The sequence below is a fragment of the Macaca nemestrina genome, chromosome 12 (genome assembly GCF_043159975.1).
Source record: "Macaca nemestrina isolate mMacNem1 chromosome 12, mMacNem.hap1, whole genome shotgun sequence".
Lineage (NCBI taxonomy): Eukaryota > Metazoa > Chordata > Mammalia > Primates > Cercopithecidae > Macaca > Macaca nemestrina.
In genome coordinates this window covers 12,601,101-12,624,278 of record NC_092136.1, presented here as the reverse complement: position 1 = coordinate 12,624,278, position 23,178 = coordinate 12,601,101, and the positions used below count along the sequence as shown (strand labels likewise).

General features: G+C 45.7%; 2 protein-coding genes across 8 annotated transcripts in view; one reads left to right on the top strand and one right to left on the bottom strand.

The window, feature by feature from the left end:
• Positions 1-3,626, bottom strand: part of LOC105469408 (cleavage and polyadenylation specific factor 7) — a 28,427-nt gene extending 24,801 nt beyond the window's left edge. For 2 of the 4 annotated variants that reach the window (XM_024788968.2, XM_011720374.2), the window contains exons 1-2: positions 3,549-3,626; positions 2,816-2,924 (exon numbers count right to left, since the gene is read on the bottom strand). In XM_024788968.2, coding sequence (XP_024644736.2) covers positions 2,816-2,869 — 54 coding nt within the window. In that variant the 5' untranslated portion in view covers positions 2,870-2,924; positions 3,549-3,626. Of the gene's footprint in view, positions 1-2,815; positions 2,925-3,188; positions 3,342-3,475; positions 3,495-3,548 lie in introns of those variants that run through there. The other 2 variants (XM_071074502.1, XM_071074501.1) reach the window with 2 other exon arrangements.
• A 59-nt stretch (positions 3,627-3,685) lies between these two features.
• Positions 3,686-22,529, top strand: LOC105469410 (succinate dehydrogenase complex assembly factor 2). 4 transcript variants are annotated; one of them, XM_071074504.1, is made up of 5 exons: positions 3,704-3,816; positions 12,110-12,203; positions 12,349-12,572; positions 12,735-12,844; positions 21,736-22,529. In XM_071074504.1, the coding sequence occupies exons 3-5, from the start codon at positions 12,349-12,351 to the stop codon at positions 21,864-21,866; spliced, it is 465 nt and encodes a 154-aa protein (XP_070930605.1). In that variant the 5' UTR covers positions 3,704-3,816; positions 12,110-12,203; the 3' UTR covers positions 21,867-22,529. The 4 variants fall into 4 exon arrangements, with proteins under 4 accessions (XP_011718677.1, XP_070930605.1, XP_070930606.1 ...); XM_071074505.1 differs by having other exon boundaries at positions 3,798-3,816; positions 12,116-12,203; XM_011720375.3 differs by lacking the exon at positions 12,110-12,203 and having other exon boundaries at positions 3,686-3,816.
• The last annotated feature ends 649 nt before the right edge of the window (positions 22,530-23,178 follow it).

The following is a 23,178-nucleotide window of genomic DNA, read 5'->3' as shown; positions in this document are numbered from 1 at the left end:
TCTCAAAATGAAATGAATGGCACCATTATCAATCCACAGATAAGAAATTAGAAGGGGAAAAACTTTTCATTAATAACAGAGAAGGCGGCTGGGTGTGATGGCTCACACCTGTAATCCCAGCACTTTGGGAGGCCGAGGTGGGCGGATCGTAAGGTCAAGAGATTGAGACCATCCTGGCCAACATGGTGAAGCTCTCTACTAAAAATACAAAAATTAGCTGGGCGAGGCAGCGTGCACCTGTAGTTCCAGCTACTCAGGAGGCTGAGACAGGAGAATCACTTGAACCCGGGAAACGGAGGTTGCAGTGAGCCAAGATGGTGCCACTGCACTCCAGCCTGGCGACAAAGAAAGATTCTGTCTCAAAAAGAAAAAAAAAGAGAAGAACTAAGGAGCGCTCTTGTTATCTTAGTGGGGGAAAAACATAATCTGCAAAAAGTCTGAACTGGGCAGAGTGGCTCACACCTGTAATCCCAACAGTTTGGGAGGCTGAAGTGGGAGAATCACTTAAGCTCAGGAGTTGAGAGACGAGCCTAGGCAACACAGCAAGACTGTTTCTTTTTTTTTTAAGGTAGTAAAAGTCTGATTAAAGTGAATATGGAAAACAATGATTTTGTAACTAAATTAACATCTGGAACTTTTTATCCATAACTATTCGATTTATTTAAAATTAAAATTTTTTTTTGCTGTGCACAGTGGCTCACGCCTGTAATCCCAGCACTTTGGGAGGCCAAGGCGGGCAGATCACCAGGTCAGGCATTCAAGACCAACCTGGCCAACATGGTGAAACCCCATCTCGATCAAAAATACAAAAATTAGCCAGGCGTGGTGGCCCACGCCTGTAGTCCCAGCTACTCAGGAGGCTGAGGCAGGAGAATCGCTTGAACCTGGGAGGCAGAGATTGCAGTGAGCCGAGATCGCGCCATTGCACTCCAGCCTGAGTGACAGAGAGACTCCGTCTCAAGAAAAAAGAAAAAAAAAAAAGAGGAAAATTCATGTATTTAAGACAACCAGCAGCTATATTTAAAGGACCATAGTTAGCCAGAGCAGAGACAAGAAACCTGCCATTAAAATGTATAATTGGTGAAGCTGTATAATGGGTACAATGTATTATTCTACTTTTGTGTATGGTTTATAATTTCCACGTTACAAATCCATAATGCATCAAAAAATAGACTTTAATGTAAACTTATGCCAAGTGAAAAATAAATGGCATGTATCCGCCTCTTCTGTTGCCTTCTATCAAAGTCAGGGTCCAACCAGGGAACATTCCTTTTCTAGCCCATTCATTACTCGCTCTTACCAGGTCCTTATGTGTACTCACTGGAAGATGCAAATGGGAAGAGCCAGCTTAACTTATGTAGAATGGTGCTGAAAATAACCCAGGCAACGTATTAGTAAGTTTTCAATAGAAACTTTGGAACATTCTTGAGAACTGACCTCAAGACGGAAAAACTGAACTGCATGGAAGATTATTCCTTTGAGAGAATTTTTCTTGTGTTTTTAAGAGTCAGGAGGATCTTGCTCTGTTGCCCAGGATAGCGTGCAGCAGCCCAATCATGGCTCACTGCAGCCTTGCACTCCTGGGCTCAGGGAGTACCTCTTGCCTCACTCTCCAGAGCAGATGGGACTACAGGCACAAGCCACCACATCTGGTTGTGTTTTTTTTTTTTTTACATTTTTGTAGAGACTGCATCTTGTTATGTTGCCTTGGCTGGTATTGAACTCCTGGCCTTAAGCAATCTTCCCATCTCAACCTCTGGAGCAGCTGAGATTACAGTCAACAGTCACCGTGCCCAGCTCTAGATAAATTTCTGTATAATGTTCCCTGGTACAATAAAAACAAATCCAACTGAGGGTCTGTGCATGAGTCTGTATCTGTCATCTAAATGGTGTGTCTAACGTCTTTACCCTTTTATTCCCTCTAGAAAGACTAAAGTTAATCAATACAATTTATTATACCAAAATGCCTGTGGACTTCTCATGACTGGAGTCAAACTACTTATTTTTTTTTTTTTTTTTTTTTTTTTTTTGAGACGGAGTCTCGCTCTGTCACCCAGTCTGGAGTGCAGTGGCCGGATCTCAGCTCACTGCAAGCTCCTCCTCTCGGGTTCACGCCATTCTCCTGCCTCAGCCTCCCGAGTAGCTGGGACTACAGGCACCCGCCACTTCGCCCGGCTAGTTTTTTGTATTTTTTAGTAGAGACGGGGTTTCACCGTATTAGCCAGGATGGTCTCGATCTCCTGACCTCATGATCCGCCCATCTCGGCCTCCCAAAGTGCTGGGATTACAGGCTTGAGCCACCGCGCCCGGCCCAAACTACTTATAAAAGCAAGTAAAACTTAATTGGAATGGAGTTGAAACTAAATGTTAAAGTTATCTTTTCTACTTTGTCTTTGCACTGTTTCGGTGGAGGGGACTATACTTCTCCAGCTGCAGGCTGAGAATGTAAAGGAACAGGTATCAACACTGTCCTCATGAATACTGTAGCAAATGTACTTTTGATTTTTAAGTGTGGTTAGTCTGATATCCAACTTTGGCTTCCTGGGGAGTAAATTCTACAGGTTGATTCACCATTCTATTACACTTGCTTTTTATTTGCTCTTAAATCAAAGCCTTTAAAATTAAGCCTGGAGCTTCAAATTAACATAAAGAGGAACGGAGTGTAGTCTTTAAAGTTTCTGCAGGGGAAAAATTTTAGACCGGATAGACGCGTGTTCAAGCCTAGAACTGGTACAGCTTGAAACCACTGCCAGTTTGCTGAAAATGATTCCTCAGATGATCAAGGAAAATCCCAAAGCTCCTGATGACCCCTCACCTGGTTGAACTCCTCGTCAGCATATATATCAATCAAGTCCACTCCTTCTGACATGGCTCCGGAAGGAAGATCGCGAGCCCGGAGGATGGACAAAGTAAGGAAGATGCCACTGCGGGATTCGGAAAAATGCAAGAGTTAGAAGGCATGAGGGTCCTGGCCTGGGAGGAGGGCAATGGTTGCTAACCTCCCATCTCCAGAGACGCAGCATCCTAGCGGCCCGAGCTCGGCCCCACCCGCTCCGCCCCGCCCCCGGCCTCGCGCCGCCCCCCGCTCTCCCAGGCCGCCGGGGGTCGCTGCCCATCACCCTCGGGCCCGACCCGGATAGCGCCGCGTCGGCGCCGCAGCTGCCTATGGCGCGTCGGAAAAGTCCCACCTTCGGCTCCTAGGGGCCCTAGGACCGCGTTGCGAAGAAAGACCGCGGCGAAGCCCGCATCCCCTGTCCGTCGCACCTGCCTAGGCCCCAAAGCAGCTCCGGCCAGGGCCCCCGGGTGTCAAGCTACTCCAGCCGCCTCTGCTCCCCACCCAGGCCTACTCTTCGCCCCCAGCTAGGCCCGCCCCGCTCCCTCCCCACACACCCGGCCCGGCGCTCTCTCTGCCCCCTCCCTCAAAGGCCCGCGCCTCCCTCCGCCCGCAGACTCCGGCCGTCCCATCTCAACCGACCCCCTCCCCGCCTCAGCGCCGGCCCGGACCCCTCTTCCGGCCCAACCTGCCCCCGGCCGCGCGCCCCCGTTACCGGGAATATGGCGGCGGCAGCGGCGAGTCCGGACTAGGCCCGAAGCGCGCGAACCGCTCTCCGCCCCAGGTCCCGCCCCCCCGCCGCCGGCGTCACACGCACCGCCACTTCCGGCATACGCAAGGACGCACCTTCCGCTTCAGGTCCTCCGTGGCTGCCGTAGTCGGCTGGCCGTGAGGCTAGGAGTTCCCGGAAGTGCCCGGGCAGCCGGTTTCCGGTGCAGGTGGGGAAAATGGCGGTGTCCACAGTGTTCTCGATTTCATCGCGGGTGAGGAGAGAGAACGTTCTAGCGTCCGGGGCGGGCGGCCGCGCGGATTACACTTTGTCTTCTTCTGTGGTCTCTATCTTGGGGAGCGTTCGTCTGCCCGATAGCCTAGGGCAAGGGCAGGCCCAGGGAGAGGCCGATTCTGCAGCTCAGGAAATAAAGGTCGCTTCCATTCTTTGGTGAGCCTACTGTGTGCCGGTCTGGAAATAACTGCTTAAACGATAAGTCATCGTCCAAGACTCAATTCACCTCTCACCTACGTCGCAGGCGGGGTTAGCCCAACTTCCTCTGGACGCCCCTTCTCCCCGTTCTTTAGTCGTTAATGCCTTTCGTGGTTTCACATAGTATCTTGAGCTCTTTGTTTTGTTTATAACGGACATATAATAATTGTACGTGTTTATGGGAGTACAGTGTAATGTTTTAATACGTCTGTACATTGTATAATCAAATCAGCGTAGTTAGCATGTCCATCACCGCAAATCTCTATCATTTCTTTGTGGTGATAACTTTTCAAGATCTTTTTCTAGCCATCTTGACATACACAGTACAGTGTTACTAGCTGTAGTCACTCTAATATGTAATAGAGCACTGGAACTTATTCTTTTTTCCTATCCTGCTCTTACAAAGTAACGAACTTTGTCTCTATCTTCCCCTCCTACCCCCATCCTTGTCTTTGTTCTTTTTTTTTTTTTTTTTTTTTTCCTATAGACCCAGGGACTTGATCTTTATTCTGTTTTGATGTAGGCGTTTACACTATAAACTTCCTTCTTAGTACTGCTTTTGTGGCATCTCACAATTTTGTATATGTTGGGTTGTAGTTTGTCTCAGGATGTTTCCTTTTTGTTTGTTTTTTGTTGTTTTCCTTCTTTTTTCTTTTTTCTTTTTTTTTTTTTTTGGAGAGACAGGGTCTCACTATGTTGCTCAGGCTGGTCTCAAACTCCTAGCCTCAAGTGATCCTCCCGCCTCAGCTTTCCAAAAAGTTCTGGGATTACTGGCGTGAGCCACCATTCCCGGCGTGTCTCAAGGTATTTTCTAATTTTCCTTTTGATGTCTTCTTTGACTCATTGATTATTCAAGAGTGTGTTGTTTAATTTCCACATATTTGTGAATTTTTCAGCTTTTCTTTTGCCATTGATTTCCAGGTTTTAATAAAATGTCTCTTGTACAGCATATAGTTGAATCTTTTTTTAGAAATTTATTCAGCCATTTCATGTCTTTTGATTGGGGAGTTTATTTTATTTTATTATTATTAAATTTTTGAGATGGAGTCTCGCTCTGTTGCAGAGGTTGGAGTGCAGTGGCGTGATCTCAGCTCACTGCAAGCTCTGCCTCCTGGGTTCATGCCATTCTCCTGCCTCAGCCTCCCGAGTAGCTGGGACTACAGGCGCCCGCCACCATGCCCAGCTAATTTTTTGTATTTTTAGTAGAGACTGGGTTTCACCGTGTTAGCCGGGATGGTTTCGATCTCCGGACCTCGTGATCCGCCCACCTTGGCCTCACAAAGTGCTGGGATTATAGGCGTGAGCCTCCGTGCCCAGCCTGGAGTTTAATCCATTTATACTTAAAGTAAATAGTGGCCGAGGTGAGTGGATCATGTGAGTCCTGAAGTTCGAGACCAGCCTGGGCAACATGGCAAAACCCCTTCTCTACTAAAAAAATTTACAGGTGTGGTAGTGCACACCTGTAGTCCCAGCTACTTGAGAGGCTGAGGTGGGAGTGAGTCTGAGAAGTCAAGGCTGCATTGAGCTGTGATTTTGCAACTGCACTCCAGCCCGGGCATTAGGAGTGAGACCTTGTCTCAAAAAATAAATAAAATAAAATAGGGAAGTACAATTATCCCTTTGTATCCATGGGATGAATGTTGTAGGACCCTCTGTGGATATCAAAATCTGCAGATGCTCAGTCTCATATAAAATGGCATAGTAGTTGCATATAATCTACACATATCCTTTCTTTTTTTTTCTTTCCTTTTTTTTTTAATTATACTTTATGTTTTAGGGTACATGTGCACAACGTGCAGGTTTGTTACATGTGTATACATGTGCCATGTTGGTGTGCTGCACCTATTAACTCGTCATTTACATTAGGTATGTCTCCCCCACCCCACACATCCTTTCATATGCTTTAAATTATTTCTGGATTACTTATAATACCGAAAACAATGTCAAGACTATGTAAATACTTGTTATACTATATCTCAGTTGTTTTTTAATTGTTGTATTATTTGTTATTTCTTTTGAATATTTTTGATCCACGGTTGAGTGTGCAGTTGGTTGAGTGTGCAGTTGGTTGAATTTGCAGGTGTGGAACCCACAGATATGGAGGGCCAACCATGCTTGCTGTTGCCATTTTGTGAACTGTTCTCTGTCTTACAACTTTTTTGCTCCTCTTTTCACTCTTGTCATCCTTTATATTTCATTGACTTTTTTTTCTTTTTGTAGTCACATAGTTTGAGAAATGAATTTCTCATTTCCTTGTATGTCTTACGCAGGTATTTCTTTGTGGTTACCACGTGGCTTATGTAAAACATAACAATCTGTTTTGATTGATAACTTAATTTCCATTGCACACAAAAACTCTGCTCTTTTATGACCCCTTTTATGTTATTGGTGTCACAAATTACATCTTTTTATATTGTCTCCATTAACAAATTTTTATAGTTATTTTTATACTTTTGTCTTTAATTTCTATACCAAAATTAAAAGTGATTTACATACCATAGTTACAGTATTATAGTATTCTGTACTTCTCTATATATATATATACACGCAGATATATATATATATATATTTTTTTTTGAGATGGAGTCTTGCTCTGTTGCCAGGCTGGAGTGCAGTGGCACGATGTTGGCTCACTGCAACCTCCACCTCCTGGGTTCAAGCGATTCTCCTGCCTCAGCCTCCTGGGTAGCTGGGAGTGTAGGTGCGTGCCGCCAGGCCCAGCTAATTTTTGTATTTTTAGTAGAGATGGGATTTCACCATGTTGGCCAGGATGGTCTCTATCTCTTGAATTCGTGATCCTCCTGCCTCGGCCTCCCAAAGTGCTGGGAGTGTAGGTGTGAGCCACCACATCCAGCCCTGTATTTGTCTATATATTTACCATTACCAGTGAGCTTTATGTTTTCTTTCTTTCTTTTTTTTTTTTGAGACAAAGTCTCGCCTTGTCACCCAGGCTGGAGTGCAGTGGCGTGATCTCAGCCCACTGCAACCTCTGTCTCCCGGGTTCAAGCAGTTCTCCTGCCTCAGCCTCCTGAGTAGCTGGGATTACAGTCGTGTGCCACCACACACGGCTAATTTTCATATTTTTAGTAGAGACAGAGTTTCGCCATGTTGGCCAAGCTGGTCTCTAACGCCTGACCTCATGATCCGCCTGCCTTGACCTGCCAAAGTGCTGGGATTATAGACCGTGATTTTCTTTTGTTGTCTAGTGTCTTTCCTTTTCTACTTGGAGGACTTCTTTTAGCATTTCTTGTAAGGCAGGTCTAGTGGTGATGAACTCCCTAGCTTTTATCTGGTGAAGTCTTTATTTCTCCAACGTTTTTAAAGGACAGCTTTGCCAGATATAAGTATATTGGGTTGGCAATTCTTTTCTTTCAGCATCTTGAATTATATTATCCCACTCCTAGCCAGCAAGGTTTCTGTTGAGAAATCTGATAGTCTTTTGGAGGCCTTCTCATATGTGGTAAGTTGCTTTTTCTCTTGCTGCTTCCAAAATTTGTCTTTGACTTTTGACAGTTTTTTTTTGGAAAGATAACTGTCTTTAACTGACAGGATATAAAACATGAGCCAGAGAAGCATACAATTATTTTTCATAAATTTTTTGTAATGTCTTAGAAACCTTTATTCTTAGAGTTTTGGGGATTTTGTTGTTGTTATTGTTGCTCTATCTAGGCTGCATTTTGTTGTTGTTGTTGTTGTTGTTGTTGTTGTTTGAAATGGAGTCTCGTTCTGTTGCCCAAACTGGAGTACAGTGGCCCGATCTCAGCTCATTGCAACCTATGCCTCCCGGGTTCAAGTGATTCTTCTGCCTCAGCCTCCTGAGTAGCTGGGACTACAGGACACCATGCCTGGCTAATGTTTGTGTTTTAGTAGAGATTGGGTTTCACTGTGTTGGCCAGGCTGGTCTTGAACTCCTGACCTCAAGTGATCTGCCCGCCTCAGTCTCACAAAGTCCTGGGATTACAGGCATGAGCCACTGCGCCCAGCTATTTTTTATAGAGAGCTATTCCTGCCTGCAAAGACAAATATATTCCAATAGAAATTTCCGGTGATTATTTAACGCAACTCGTAACAGTGTCACACAATTCCCTGGAACTATGTGACAACCATTATTGTTTCTTGTATGGAATGCTGCCTTGATAGTAACAGGAAAAAAAGGGTGAAATTTGGCTAAAATAATAAGACATCCCAATTATTAGAATAATTACCTTGTACTGATGATGATAGTCCTCCCCATCCGCATTTATTTCTGTAGAATTTACTCAACCATGTTATTTTAGTACAGAAAGTAGGAATCCCTGCCTTCAGTCTGCATCAGAATCTCTTAGAGGGCTGTTAAAAATTCATTCACCAAGGCCCAGTCCTAGAGATTCTGATCCAGAATGTTTATGGTGGGGCTTGGGAATCTGAATTTTCATTGCTTGCTGTGTTAGTTTACTGGGGCTGCTATAACCTGTGTGGTTTGAAAAACAGAAATTAATTTTCTCATAGAAATTTCTAGCCTGGAGGCTAGAAGTCAAGAGCAAGGTGTTGGCAGGTTTGGTTTCTTTTGAGGCCTCACTCTTTGGCTTGCAGATGGCCACCTTTTCACTGTGTCCTCACATTTCTGTGTGCGTGCACATCCCTGGTGTCTCTTTTCTGACTTTAAAGAGATAGGGTCTTGCTTTGTTGCTCAGGTTGTAATTTAACTCAGGTTCAAGCAGTCCTCCCACCTCGGCCTCCCAGGTAGCTGGGACTACAGGCACAGGCCACTGCACCCAGCTTTTTCTGACCTTTGACAGTTTGATTAAAATATGTCTCAGTGTGGACTTCTTTGGGTTCGTGCTAATTGAGATCTGTTGGACTTGAATCTGGATGTCCACTTCTTTCCCCAACTTTGGGGGTTTTCAGCCATTATGTCTTTTTTTTGAGATGGAGTCTCACTCTGTCACCGAGGCTGGAGTGCGAAGGCACAGTCTCAGCTCACTGCAACCTCTGTCTCCTGGGTTCAAGCAATCTTCCTGCCTCAGACTCCCCAGTAACTGGGGTTACAGGCATGCGCCACCATGCTTGGCTACTTTTTGTATTTTTAGTAGAGACGGGGTTTCGCCATGTTGGCCAGGCTGGTCTAGAACTCCTGATCTCAGGCGATGCGTTCACCTCAGCCTCCCAAAGTGCTGGGATTACAAGCATTAGCCACTGAGCCCAGCCAATTATGTCTTCTAATAAGCTTTCCGCCCCTGTCTTTCTCCTATAAGACTCTCATAATGTGTATATTGATCTCCTTGATGGAGTCCCTAAGGCTTTCTTCACTCTTTCTCATTCTTTTTTTTTTTTTTTTTAGGAAAAACCCTAATTTCAAATGACTGGTCCTTGAGTTTGCTGATTCCGCTGCTTGATCAGGTCTACTATTGATCTTCTCTAGTAAATTTTTGTGTTTATTTTATTTTATTTTATTTTATTTTATTTTTTTGAGATACAGTCTCGCTGTGTCACCCAGGCTGGAGTGCAGTGGCGCGATCTCGGCTCACTGCAAGCTCTGCCTCCCAGGTTCACGCCATCCTCCTGCCTCAGCCTCCCTATCAGCTGGGACTACAGGTGCCTGCCACCATGCCCAGCTAATTTTTTGTATTTTTTATTAGAGATGGGGTTTCACCACATTAGCCGGGATGGTCTCCACCTCCTGACCTTGTGATCCATCCACCTCGGCCTTTCAAAGTGCTGAGATTACAGGCGTCAGCCACCGCGCCCGGCCTAATTTTCAAATTTTTATATAGTTTTATTTTTTAGAGACGGGGTCTCACTGTGTTGCCCAGGCTGGTTCTCGAACCCCTGAGCTCAAGTGATCCTCCAGCCTCAGCCTCCCAAAGTGCTACAATTAGAGACGTGAGCCACCATGCCTGGCCTCCTCTAGTGAATTTTTCAATTCAGTTACTGTATTCTTCAGCTCCAAAATTTTCATTTGGTTATTTTTTAATGTTTTCTGTCTTTTTGTTGGTATTCTCATTTTGTTCAAGCATCACTTTCCAAAGCTCATTGAACATCTTTATTATGACTAATTTGAATTCTTTATCAGGTGATTCATATACTTCTGTTTCTTTAAGGTTCGTTTCTGGAGATTTATTTCATTCCTTTAATTGGACCATGTTTCCCTCTTTATTCATGTACTTGGTAACTTGTACTGGTGATTTCTACATTTGAAAAATCATCTGTCTCTCCTGGTCTTTGTACTGGTGATTGGCCTTCACCAGTCAGCATGGATAGAGATTCTGAGGACCTCTCAACCCTTTCCTGAGGATGTGTCTTTTCTGGACTTGTGGATGTAAATTCCCAATGAGAGGGACTTGCCGGTTTCCTTTTGCAGGAGCTCGTAATTTCTTGCTCCCTCTAGTGTCTGCCTGTGATACTGCAGTTTCTCTGGAGCTGCTGCAAGTCTCCCAGCTGTCTTCTTCGGTGGCCTCCAGACTTTTAGAGTATGCCATGTCCCATCAGTGCCCCAAGCTGGGCAAGACAGAAACCAGTCCCTCTGGTAGCTTCTCCAAAAGACAGAATGTTACAAGGGTGTGGTGGCTCGCGCCTGTAATCCCAGCACTTTGGGAGGCCAAGGTGGGTGGATCACCTGAGGTCAGGAGTTCGAGACCATCCTGACCAACATGGAGAAACCCTGTCTCTACTAAAAATACAAAATTAGCCGGGCGTGGTGGGGCATGCCTGAAATCCCAGCTACTCGGGAGGCTGAGGCAGGAGAACCGCTTGATCCTGGGAGGCGGAGGTTGCGGTGAGCTGAGATCACGCCGTTGTACTCCAGCCTGGGCAACAAGAGCGAAACTCAATCTCAAAAAAAAAAAAAAAAAAAGTCAGAATGTTAGATGCACACTCCACTCCCCCTAACCCTGGGAGAGGCCAATGGGCTGTATTGGCCTTTCTCTGCGGTTTCAGGGAAGCTCTGGATCAGCAGCAAGCCACGAGGCATTTAGAGTGTGCTAGATCCTTTCAAGTGCTTAGAGACAGAAACCAGTTCCCCAGGGAGCCCCTGAAAAGCTAGAATGTTGGATGCACACTGCACCTCTTTCCCTCCCTAGGGAGAAGCTGGGAGGTGGGAGTTTTCTCCTGCTTGTTCTGCACTGAGCCAAGGATGAGTGATGAGGGAGTGAGTGCTTGCCAGTCTAAACTGTCACCTTTGTTCTCCATGGTTCTTTGTTCTCCCTCAACCTGCTGCCCTTTTCTGTCAGTACTTAGATTCAAACAAAACAGAAACCTGATCCCCCCAAAGGTCCGAACATTATACATACTTTTCAGTCTTCTCTTTCCATCTTAGGTAGAAGCTAGGAGCTGGGGGTTATCTCATGATCATGCTTGGGCAGGGAGGGGAGAGACTGGCATATGAGTGCTACAAATTGTTCTGCTGGCTTTGATGCAACTGGTTTTGTGCTCACCTGGGGAGCAGGAGCCTCTCACTGGTTTCTGGATTTCTCATAGGGAATTGGTTTGTTTGTTGCTGTTGGCTCAGTGTCTCCATCAGGGGAGGAAGATCTGGGGTTTCCTACTCCACCATCTTCACCTCTTGCTGAGGTCACCACCTTGACATCATATCTTGATAGTTTATCCACTTCTCTGGATTGGGAGCCTTTGGGGGATTAGGGATCATGCTGTCTCTGCGTGCTCAGGATTGACACAGGTGAGTGAGTAGAGTATAAACCATACGGTAAGAATTTTAAGGGAGTGCAAAGGAAGGAAAAATTGTTTCTGCCGGCATACTTTCTGGAAAGGAACTGGCTAAGGACACATTTGCAGTTAGGACTGCGTTTTAATTCTAATTGCAGTTACTATTTGGATGATTTGGGGTGAGTTTTTGAACCTTCCTGAGCCTCTCTTTCCTTGGCTGTAAAGTGGGGACAATATCAGCATAATTTCTTTTCTTTTTTCGGGGGGCTAGGGTCTGTTGCCCAGGCTGGCATGCGGTGGTACGATCACAGCTCACTGCAGCTTTGACCTTCCCAGGCTCAGATGGTCTTCCCACTTCAGCCTCCTGAGTAGCTGGGACTACAGGCATCATGGTGGGACTACCCCACTTTGACTAATTTTTGTATTTTTTGTAGAGACAGGGTCTCACTATGTTGCCCAGGCTGGTCTCGAACTCCTGAACTCAAGTAATCATGCTCGCGTCAACATCCCAAAGTGCTGGGATTATAGGTATGCGCCGCTATGCCTGGCCAGCAGCATAATTTCCTCATGACTAAATGTGATTGAATGCATTCAGCACCTAGTAAGCATTGAGTAGATGATAGTGATGATAGTTGTCATTACTGTAAAGATGTTTGTGGTTTGTTCTTTTCAGATGCTTGCTCTGTCAAGGCACAGCCTGTTGTCTCCTTTGCTCAGCGTGACATCATTCAGACGCTTCTACAGAGGTGACAGCCCAACAGATTCCCAAAAGGACATGATTGAAATCCCTTTGCCTCCATGGCAGGAGAGAACTGATGAATCCATAGAAACCAAAAGAGCCCGCCTGCTCTATGAGAGCAGAAAGAGGGGAATGTTGGAAAACTGCATTCTTCTTAGGTATGGGACTGGGAGCCTTTTTTTTTTTTTTTTAAATCAGGCAGCCTCCTGAGCCAGAGTAGGTTCAGAGAGACTCCCGGGAGTAGGATTCTTGGTGTCACTTCTCTTTTATTAGACATAGCCTTCTCAACCTCTTTTTCTTTTTCTCTTTCTTGTTTTTAGCCTTTTTGCTAAAGAACACCTGCAGCACATGACAGAGAAGCAGCTGAATCTCTATGACCGCCTGATTAATGAGCCTAGTAATGACTGGGATATTTACTACTGGGCCACAGGTACTGGGCACGATAAGCAGCATAATGTGAAAATAGGCTGATTTGAGTCTAGAATTGTATCCTAGATAATTTTTTTCTTTCTTTCTTTTTTTTTTTCTTTTTTTTTTTTTTGAGACTGAGTTTCTCTCTTGTTGCCCAGGCTGGAGTGCAATGGCATAATCTCGGCTCACCGCAACCTCTGCCTTCCAGGTTCAAGCGATTCTCCTGCCTCGGCCTCCTGAGTACCTGCGATTACAGGCATGTGCCACCACGCCTGGGTAATTTTGTATTTTTAGTAGAGACGGGATTTCTCTGTATTGGTCAGGCTGGTCTCGAACTCCTGACCTCAGGTGATCCACCTGCCTCGGCCTCCCAAAGTGCTGGGATTACAGGCATGAGCCACCGTGCCTGGCCTATAATTTTTTTCTTTTATTCATGAAGTAGACACTCAACCCAAACACTGTTCAAATTTTTGTTAAGTGTATAAAATTTGTTTTAACAGTTAAGGTTCTTTATTTGCAAGACAGAGTAGAAACTTGTCTGTCTCACTTAAGCAAAAAGGAGTTTAGTGGAAGGGTATGTGACGCTCACAGTGTCAAAGGTTGAAGAAGAACCATGCTGGGAATGGAATGGAATCAGACAACTAAGTCTGCATAGCCAGAGCTCCTCAATAGTTTCATTCTCGCTGGGCGCGGTGGCTCATGCCTCTAATCTGAGCACTTTGGGAGGCTGAGGCGGATGGATCACTTGAGGTTAGGAGCTTGAGACCAGCCTGGCCAACACAGGGAAACCTCATCTCTACAAAAAATACAAAAATTAGCCGAGGAAGGTGGCGGGCACCTGCAATCTCAGCTATTTGGGAGGCTGAGGCAAGAGAATCGTTTGAGCCTGGGAGACAGAGATTGCAGTGAGCTGAGATTGCACCACTGCACTCCATCCTGGGCAACAGAGTGAGACTATGTCTCAAAAAAAAAGTTTCATTCAGACACTGCCTTTATGAGGAATGAATTCTAACTGTGTATAGTTAGGATTAACTTTAGCTATGAGTAAAAAAAAATCCAAAACAATAATGGCTTAAACCAGGTAGAACGGTCTTTCTCATGACGGAAGTCCAGAGGAAGGCACACTCCAGAGCTAACAGAGGGGCATCAAAAACTCAAGGGTCCGGGTCACCCCAACTTGCTGCTCTTTCATCCTAGCATGTATTGTCTACTTCTTGATGCAGGACAGCTGCTGGAGCTGTCCTGTTCACATTTCAGCCCGGAAAAAGTGTGTGGAAGTGCATACCCCTCCTTGGTAGATCCCGCTCAGGAAATTATCCAGCATACTCCCACTTATTTGCCATTGGCCACAGCTTAGTTACTTGGCTACATCTGACCATAAGGAAAAATAATATAGTCTATTCCATCTGCCCCGCTATGTTGGAGATTCTGTTATCGATGAAAATTGGATATTAGGGGATGTGTCATTCATTTCTGCCACACTCTGCGACTGCTGTTTTTGTGTCTCAATATTCGTATCAGAAATGATACAAAACTCCTGCCTCCCAGGAGTTTGAGAACAGCCTGGCCAGCATGACAATACCCCGTCTCTACTAAAAATGCAGAAGTTAGCTGTGTGTGGTGGTGCACCCAACTCCTCTGGACGCTGAAGCGAGAGAATCGCTTGAATCCAGGAGATAGAGGTTGCAGTGAGCCGAGATCATGCCACTGCACTCCTGCCTGGGTGACAGAGCGAGACTCTCTCAAAAAAATAAATAAGGCTGGGTGCAGTGACTCACGCCTGTAATCACAGCACTTTGGAAGGTCAAGGCGAGTGGATCACCTGAGGTCAGGAGATCCTGACCATCCTGGCTAACACGGTGAAGCCCCGTCTCTACTAAAACTACGAAATATTAGCTGGGTGTGGTGGCGGGTGCCTGTAGTCCCAGCTACTCAGGAGGCTGAGGCAGGAGAATCGCTTGAACCTGGGAGGCAGAGGTTGCAGTGAGCCAAGGTCAGGCCACTGCACTCCAGCCTGGGCAACAGAATGAGACTCTGTCTCAAAAATAAGTAAATAAATAAAACTTTTAATATGTTTTTTCTGTAATAGGTAAATATAGATAGTAAGCTTTTTCTGTAATAGGTAAATATAGACAGTAAATATAGAGAGTGAATATTTTAGGCTTTGCAGGCCATACAGCCTCTCATAACTATTCAAACCTCGACCTTTGTAGCATGAAAGCAGCCACAGACAACGGATAAACAAAAGAATATGATTGTGTTTCAATAAAGCCTTATTGTGGACACTGAAATTTGAATTTCATACTGTTTTCACCAGTTATGAAATATACTTTTGATTTTTTTCCCCCAACCATTGAAAAATCATTCTTGGCTGGATGTAGTGGCTCACACCTGTAATTCCAGCGCTTTGGGAGGCTGAGGCAAAGGATCTCTTGAGGCCAGGAGTTTGGGACCAGCCTGGGCAACATAGACCCCCTGTCTCCAAAAATAAAAATAAATTAGCTGGGCTTGGTGGTGCACGCTGTATTCCTAGCTACTTGGGAGGATCACTTGAGCCCAGGAGTTCAGAGACTGCAGTGACCTATGATCACGCCACTGCATTTCAGCCTGGGCAAGAGTGAGATCCAATCTCTAAAACTCATTCTTAGCTCACAGGGCATAGTTTGCCAACTTCTGTGCTAAGCAAAAGAGGTCAGACTCAGCCGGGCGCGGTGGCTCACGCCTGTAATCTCAGCACTTTGGTAGGCTGAGGTGGGCGGATCATGAAGTCAGGAGATCGAGACCATCCTGGCCAACATGGTGAAACCTTGTCTCTACTAAAAATACTGGGTGTGGTGGCGGGTGCCTGTAATCCCAGCTACTTGGGAGGCTGGGACAGGAGAATCTCTCAAACTGGGGAGTCGGAGGTTGCAGTGAGCTGAGATCATGCCACTGTACTCCAGCCTGGGCGACAGAGCGAGACTCCATCTCAAAAAAAAAAAAAAAGAGGTCAGACTCAAAGAGTACATACTCAGTACATAATCGGGCTCAAAGAATGTGATTCTGTTTACATGATAATCTGAAAAAGGCAAAATTTACAGGGACAAATCAGTGATTGCCAGGGTGTTGGACCTGAAGGGAGGGATTGGTGTTCCACATCTTTACCCACACTTTGTATTATCAGGATTTTGTTTTTGTTTTTAGCCGTTCCAAGAAGTATATATTGGTATATCACTATAGCTTTAATTGGCATGTCTGGAATGACTAATAATATTGAGGATCTTTTCATGGGCTTATCAGCCCTTTATGTATATTTGGTGACGTGTCTCTTCAAATTTGCCCCCCACCCCCGCCTCCTCCCTTTTTTTTTTTTCTTTCTAAGACAGGATCTCACTCTGTCACCCAGGCTGGAGTGCAGTGGTGCAGTCATGGCTCAGTACAGGCTCCACCTCCTGGGCTCAAGCGATCCTCCTACCTCAGCCTCCATAATAGCTGGAACTATGGGCCTGCACCACCATGCCCAGCTAATTTTTGTTGTTGTTACTGTATTTTTTGTGGAGATGAGGGTTTGCCATGTTGCCCAGACTGGTCTCAAACTCCTGAGCTCAAGTGATCCACCTGCCTTGGCCTCCCAAAGTGCTGGGATTACAGGTGTGAGCCACCATGCCTGGCCAGATTTTCCATTTTGGAAGATACTTTCACTGGATACAGAATTCGAGGGTCACATTGTTTTTTCTTCTGTTAAATAGATATACTTCTACCTCCAGCTCTTAGTGTACAAGATCAGGTAGTCAAGAGTTCCACTGGGTTTGGGCTTTGGTTTTGCTCTGGTTACCTTCGGTGTGTCGCCAGCTTCACATTCCCTCTTGTGTTACCATGTGCTGTTTTCTCATCTCCATAGTTTGTGACGAGGTCTGCTGTATCTTTGTTCCTTTGTGTGTATCTTCTTTTTCTGAATCTTTTCAATAGTTTGTCTTTGGTTTCTAGCTATTTCAATATTATATATGTAGGTATTTATTTGATATTTATCATGCTTTTGGGTTCTCTGGGCATTTTGGATCTGCGTTTTCATCTTTTATTATTGTTGAAAAATTCTCAGCTATTATCCCTTCAGATATTTCTTCTGCTTTGTTTTCTCCCTCTTTTCCTTCTAGGATTCTAGTTATACTTAGTTAAATGGTTTAATATTGTCCAACAGCTTTTGTGGGGGTTGTTTGTTTTGGTTTTTTGGTTTTTTGAGACAGTCTTGCTGTGTCACCCAGGCTGGAGTGCAGTGGCGTGATCTTGGCTCACTGCAACCTCTGCCTCCTGGGTCCAAGTGATTCTCATGCCTCAGCCTCCTGAGCAACTGGGACCACAGGCACGTGCCACCATGCCTAGCTAATTTTTTTGTATTTTTAGTAGAGACAGGTTTCACCGTGTTGGCCAGGCTGGTCTTGTACTCCTGGCCTCAAGTGATCCATCCACCTCAGCCCCTTAAAGTGTTGGGGTTACAGGCGTGAGCCACTGTGCTCAGTCTGTCCAACAGCTTTTGGGTTCTCTGTTTTGTGTTTTTTCACTCTTTTTTCTCTTTGTATATTAGTTTGGGTAATTTGTATTAGATAATATCTCTTGACTTACCTTCCACTAATTCTTTCCTTGATGATGCCAAATCTCATGATGAGCCTGTTGAAGTCATTCTGCATATCTGCTACTGTATTTATTTTTAGCATTTCCGTTTGACTTTTGGAGTTTTTAACTCTGCTAGAATTTCTCATCTGTTCATATATTTTGTCTGCTTTTTCCACGGGCGCCTTTAATATTAGTCATAGTCATTTTTAATTCCCTGTCTGATAGTTCTAACGTCTGGGTCATCCCTCAATCTGCTTCTGTTGATTTCTTTGTCCCTTGACAGTGTGTTGTTTTTCCTTCTTTCGTGTATGTGTCTCTAGTAATTTTGTGTTGATTATTAGACATTGGGGTAAGACAGTAAAGACTGAGGTATGTATTTATGCTTACAATCGGGATGCTTCTGCTTTACTGTTAGTATGGGGATCAAGTCAGTGAGTTGGGAGGTAAGCTCAACTTGGGTTTTGTTTTTGCTTTGGTTACCTTCATTGCATTACCAGTGTCTAGTGTTAGTTAACATGTGCTTAGGGTGGAAGCTGGCTCTGTCGCCCAGCCATCTCGGCTCCCTGCAACCTCCACCTCCCGGGTTGAAGCGATTCTCCTGCCTCAGCCTCCTGAGTAGCTGGGATTACAGGTGCGTGCCGCCACGCCTGGCTAATTTTTTGTAGAGATGGGGTTTCACCGTGTTAGCCAGGATGGTCTCGATCTCCTGACCTCATGATCCGCCCTCCTGGGCCTCCCAAAGTGCTGGGGTTATAGGCATGAGCCACCGCGCACGGCCTCCAAAGGGTTTCTTCTTTTTTTTTTTTTTTCTTTTTTTTGAGACGGAGTCTCGCTCCGTCACTCAGGCTGGAGTGCAGTGGCACGATCTCGGCTCACTGCAAACTCCACCTCCCAGGTTCACGCCATTCTCCTGCCTCAGTCTCCCGACTAGCTGGGTCTACAGGTGCCTACCACCACCCCTGGCTAATTTTTTGTATTTTTAGTAGAGATGGGGTTTCACCGTGTTGGCCAGGATGGTCTCGATCTCCTGACCTTGTGATCCGCCCGCCTCGGCCTCCCAAAGTGCTGGGAGTACAGGCTTGAGCCACCGCGCCTGGCCAAGGGTTTCTTAAGAGAAACCCTATTCTACCTTCAGCTCTCAGCCTTCCTTGCATTTCTGTGTCTCAGAGGGAATCTCTGTCCGTGTTCTTGTCATCCCCCAGTGCAGCAGCCTTCCTGTTGCTTTCCACCTGATGCTTGGTTCAGGAGAGGAGAGGTTGGGATGGCACTCTCTGTTGTCCTGGTCTAGCCTTAGTCCCAAGTAGCCCATGTGGTCCTGGGTCTTGGAGCTGGGATTTCTCAGTGATAGTGCCTCTCCCATAGGGGTAGAGGAAAAGAGTCCAGGCTGGGCTTTATGCTTTTTTTTTTTTTTTTTCCTGAGACGGGGTCTCATTCTGTTACCAAAGCTAAAGTACAGTGGTGCAATCTTAGCTCACTGCAGCTTCGAGCTCGGCTCACATAATCCTCCTGCTTCAGCTTCCCAAGTAGGTAGGACTAGAGGTGCATGCCACCACACCCAGCTATTTTTGTTTGTTTGTTTTTGTAGAAATGGGGTCTCACTGTGTTGCTCAAGCTGGTCTCAAACTCCTGGCCTCAAGCAGTTCTGCTTTGGGTTCCCAAAGCACTGGGATGTGCATTTTTTTGGCCGCATTGGCTTTTCCCCTCCTCCTGGTCTTTATCAATGAGGGAGGTTCTTTCTAGCCTCCTGCTTTCTACCCAGTCTTTGTCAAGAGCACACCTTTGTGAGAAGAACCTGTGAGTGGGTGCATATTCCATTTGTCTGGGGTTTTATTTTTATTTTTATTTATTTATTTTTTTGAGACGGAGTTTCACTCTTGTAGCCCAGGCTAGAGTGCAGTGGCACAATCTTGGCTCACTGCAACCTCTGCCTCCTGGGTTCAAGCAATTCTCCTGCCTTAGCCTCCCGAGTAGCTGGGATTACAGGCGCCCGCCACCACACCTGGATAATTTTTGTATTTTCAGTAGAGACGGGTTTCACCATGTTGGCCAGGCTGGTCTCGAACTCCTGACATCAGGTGATCCACCCGCCTCAGCCTCCCAAAGTGCTGGGATTACAGGTGTGAGCCACTGTGCCCAACCTGTATCTGTGGTTTTATACACTCATGCTAGCCCACACTTGGCTTTTTTTTTGAGATGGAGTCTCGCTGTGTCTCCCAGACTGGAGTGCAGTGGCACGATCTCAGCTCACTGCAAGCTCCACCTCCCAGGTTCATGCCATTCTCCTGCCTCAGCCTCCCGAGTAGCTGGGACTACAGGCGCCCGCCACTACGCCCAGCTAATTTTTTGTATTTTTAGTAGAGACGGAGTTTCACCGTGTTAGCCAGGATGGTCTCGATCTCCTGACCTTGTGATCCACCCGCCTTGGCCTCCCAAAGTGCTGGGATTACAGGCGTGAGCCACCACGCTCAGCCTCCACACTTGGCTTTTAACAATTCATTGCAAATTTTAGTGGCACAGGCCTGCAGTCCCGGCTGCCCTGGAAGGCAGCAGGATTGCTGGAGTCCAGGAGTTCTGGGCTGCAGTGCACTATACAGGTCAGGTGTCTGCTGTAATAAGCTTGGCATCAATATGTTGACGTCTCAGAAGCAGGTGACCACCCGATTCCCTAAGGAGGGGTGAACCAGCCCACGCTAGGAGTGAAACAGATCAGAATTCCTGTGCTGATCAATAGTGGAACTGCACCTCTGACTAGCTACTGCAGTCTACCCTGGACAACATAAGGCTGGCCCTGTCTGTATTAATTTTAAAAAAAAAATTTTTTTTTTTTTTTTTTTTTGAGACAGTCTTGCTCTGTCGCCCAGGCTGGAGTGCAGTGGCCGGATCTCAGCTCACTGCAAGCTCTGCCTCCCGGGTTTACGCCATTCTCCTGCCTCAGCCTCCCAAGTAGCTGGGACTACAGGCGCCCGCACCTCGCCCGGCTAGTTTTTTTTTTTTTTGTATTTTTTAGTAGAGACGGGGTTTCACCGTGTTAGCCAGGATGGTCTCGATCTCCTGACCTCGTGATCCGCCCATCTCGGCCTCCCAAAGTGCTGGGATTACAGGCTTGAGCCACTGCGCCCGGCCAAAAAAAAAAAATTTTTTTAGCTGAATTTCTTTTACCCATTTGTATGTTGTCCAGTGTCTCTTATTCCTGTGCCTGCCACAGGTGAGCAAGTACACGGCTCTTGTTTCTCCTTTGAAGGGCCTCTTTTTTCTTAGGTTTCATCTGTTGGGTTACCCTGTGACCTCAGCAATCTGATATCTTTGAGAAGAGTCATGATATTTGTAGTTTATGTGGCTTTTTTTGTTGTTACAGTGAGTGTGATATTCTTTCCAACTTTCTGCATTCTTGGAGGAAGCCAAAACCTCTTTGATCTTATTTTGATTGTCACATGAAAACAGAGCCCTCACTAGATGCCAGGCCCTGTGCCGAGTAAGGGAGAATCTGACTTGGTTTTGAGGAATTCTCTCTCCTGGCATCATACCTAGAGTTGGTGGAAGGGTAATTCTGGAGCACATTTCCTCGGCTTTGGCAGTGGGAGGCTTTGCTTGTAATTGGCATCTTAAATAAGTGTCCCGAGGGTGTAGAGAAAGGTCAGAGGGAGCAGTGCACTGCCAGACCTGCTGCCGTAGACCGAGGCTGACCTTCTCATTCTTCTGACTCAGTATCTTTGTTGCCCGTTCACTGAAATCTGGTTCTTTAGGCCCATGACAGTTCTGTGTGCCTCTAATATCCTTCCAATAAATTCCTTTTTGCTTATGTTTACTAGAGTTGTTAGTTTCTGTCTCTTAAAACTGAGGACCTCTAACTGATTGACAAAGGAGAAAGAGGTTTTGTTTCAAGAAATGTATACATTGCAAGGGAAATCACAATGTCTGGGGAACAATGGAATTGACAAATGCAAAGCAAAGTAGTACAGCTAAGATTGTGCGGGCCAGGGGTCAGCAAACTTGTTCATAAAGGATCAGATAGTAAATATTTTACTTGTAGTCATATGGTCTCTGTTGCAAGTACCCGATTCTGCTGTCGTAACACAAAAGCAGCATGGATAATATGTAAACCATTGGGAGCAGCTGTTCCAATAAAACGACTTGCAAATATAGGCTCCCACAGTTTGCCACCCCCTGGTATAGGCTAACATCGTGTATATTTAGAAGAAGGATGGAGACAGTCTATATATCCATCTGTGGTTCTTGGCCAATGTTTCAAGTTTTAAGATTCTCATACCTGAGCATTGACTGATTATGGCATAATTTTTTCTGCCCACTCTTCTCTTGCAGAAGCTAAACCAGCCCCAGAAATATTTGAAAATGAAGTCATGGCCCTGCTGAGAGACTTTGCTAAAAACAAAAACAAAGAGCAGAGACTGCGTGCCCCAGATCTCGAATACCTCTTTGAAAAGCCACGTTGAGCTGTGCTGGCATAGGGGTTCAGTCTGCGGATGGTAACTACTTATGATGGACGTTAGCCTTGGCTCCCAGCTTCTCTTTAGATGCCCAGCTGCCCCACCCCAGACCATTGGTCCCGCCTCAAGTGGTGGACACAACCCTTTCCCAGGACATACATGTAAATGCAATGTGACTCATTCTCTTACTTTTTTGTTCAACTGTGAGCCTCAAAAGTGATTTGTCAGCAATGCTGGCATGCAGGCCTTGCCTGGCTGCTATCTCTAGAGGAAGTCTGCCACGAGAGGGCGCTGCAGGCGAAGCAATTGTGCTTGCTCATTGCCTCAGCCCAAGTGTACTCAAAGAAAAGAGGCAGCCAGCTGTGCGTGTGGTACGGAAAGCGGCCCGCCCTCCCTGCAGCTCCCTGCCCTCAGTGGCCCAGGGCTTTGTTGAAGTGGAACTCCCCACTTCCAACCTGGTATGGCTCCTTCTGCGAAGGGAAGCTGATCCCAGCCTCCTGAGCCAAATCCTTCAAAGGCACAGCAGGCAGAATGAGGGCCACAGGCAAGAATGGCGTAGGCACGCTGCTTAAGAGTCAACATCGTCATCATTGGGCTTTCTTTAAAACATACACTTTGTAAGTTGAAAGAGAATTATTAAAGAATACTGAGAAAAGGAAATTTACAATTTCCCAGCCCTCACAATTAATTTTAATTTTGTCTATTTTCATATAACCCATAGTCATATGTTTATGGAGTTTTACAAATTCACAATTACAGGTTCTATTTTCATGTAGCACTATAGAAAACTTTCCCCCTCATTCCTACAGTCTTCACAGTTATTTTAGTTGACTAAATAATAATACATAAGAAATAATATATTAGAATGAATTAGTTAGAAGTGTTTTTAAAAGCTCTGTGTGACTTCTGTGTTGCTAGTGGTGCCCTCCCTGGAGGGGTTTTGCCCTCAGAGCTGTAATCTAGGCAGTAGAATCAGTCACCCAAACTGGACCAGGTGCATCTAAAGGTGTTGACCAGAAGAAGGTCGGCCAGATTTGATGAACAGGTGGTGGGTGATTATAGGAGCCGCACAAGGGAAAGACACACGTACATGTTTACAGCATTGTTGAGCTCCAGGGTTCCTACAGAGCCACCTCATGGTTCCTGCCTGCCCTTCAGTATCCCTGGCTCAGGAGGAAAGGGAAGAGATGTAGCCTTTACATAATCACAGTAAAGCCTCAGCACTCCTCCAGACTGGTGGTGGTATCTGTATTTTATACATAAGAAAGTGGGCTCAGAGAGAGGAAGTAATTTGTCCAAGGTCAGGTAGCTATTGAGT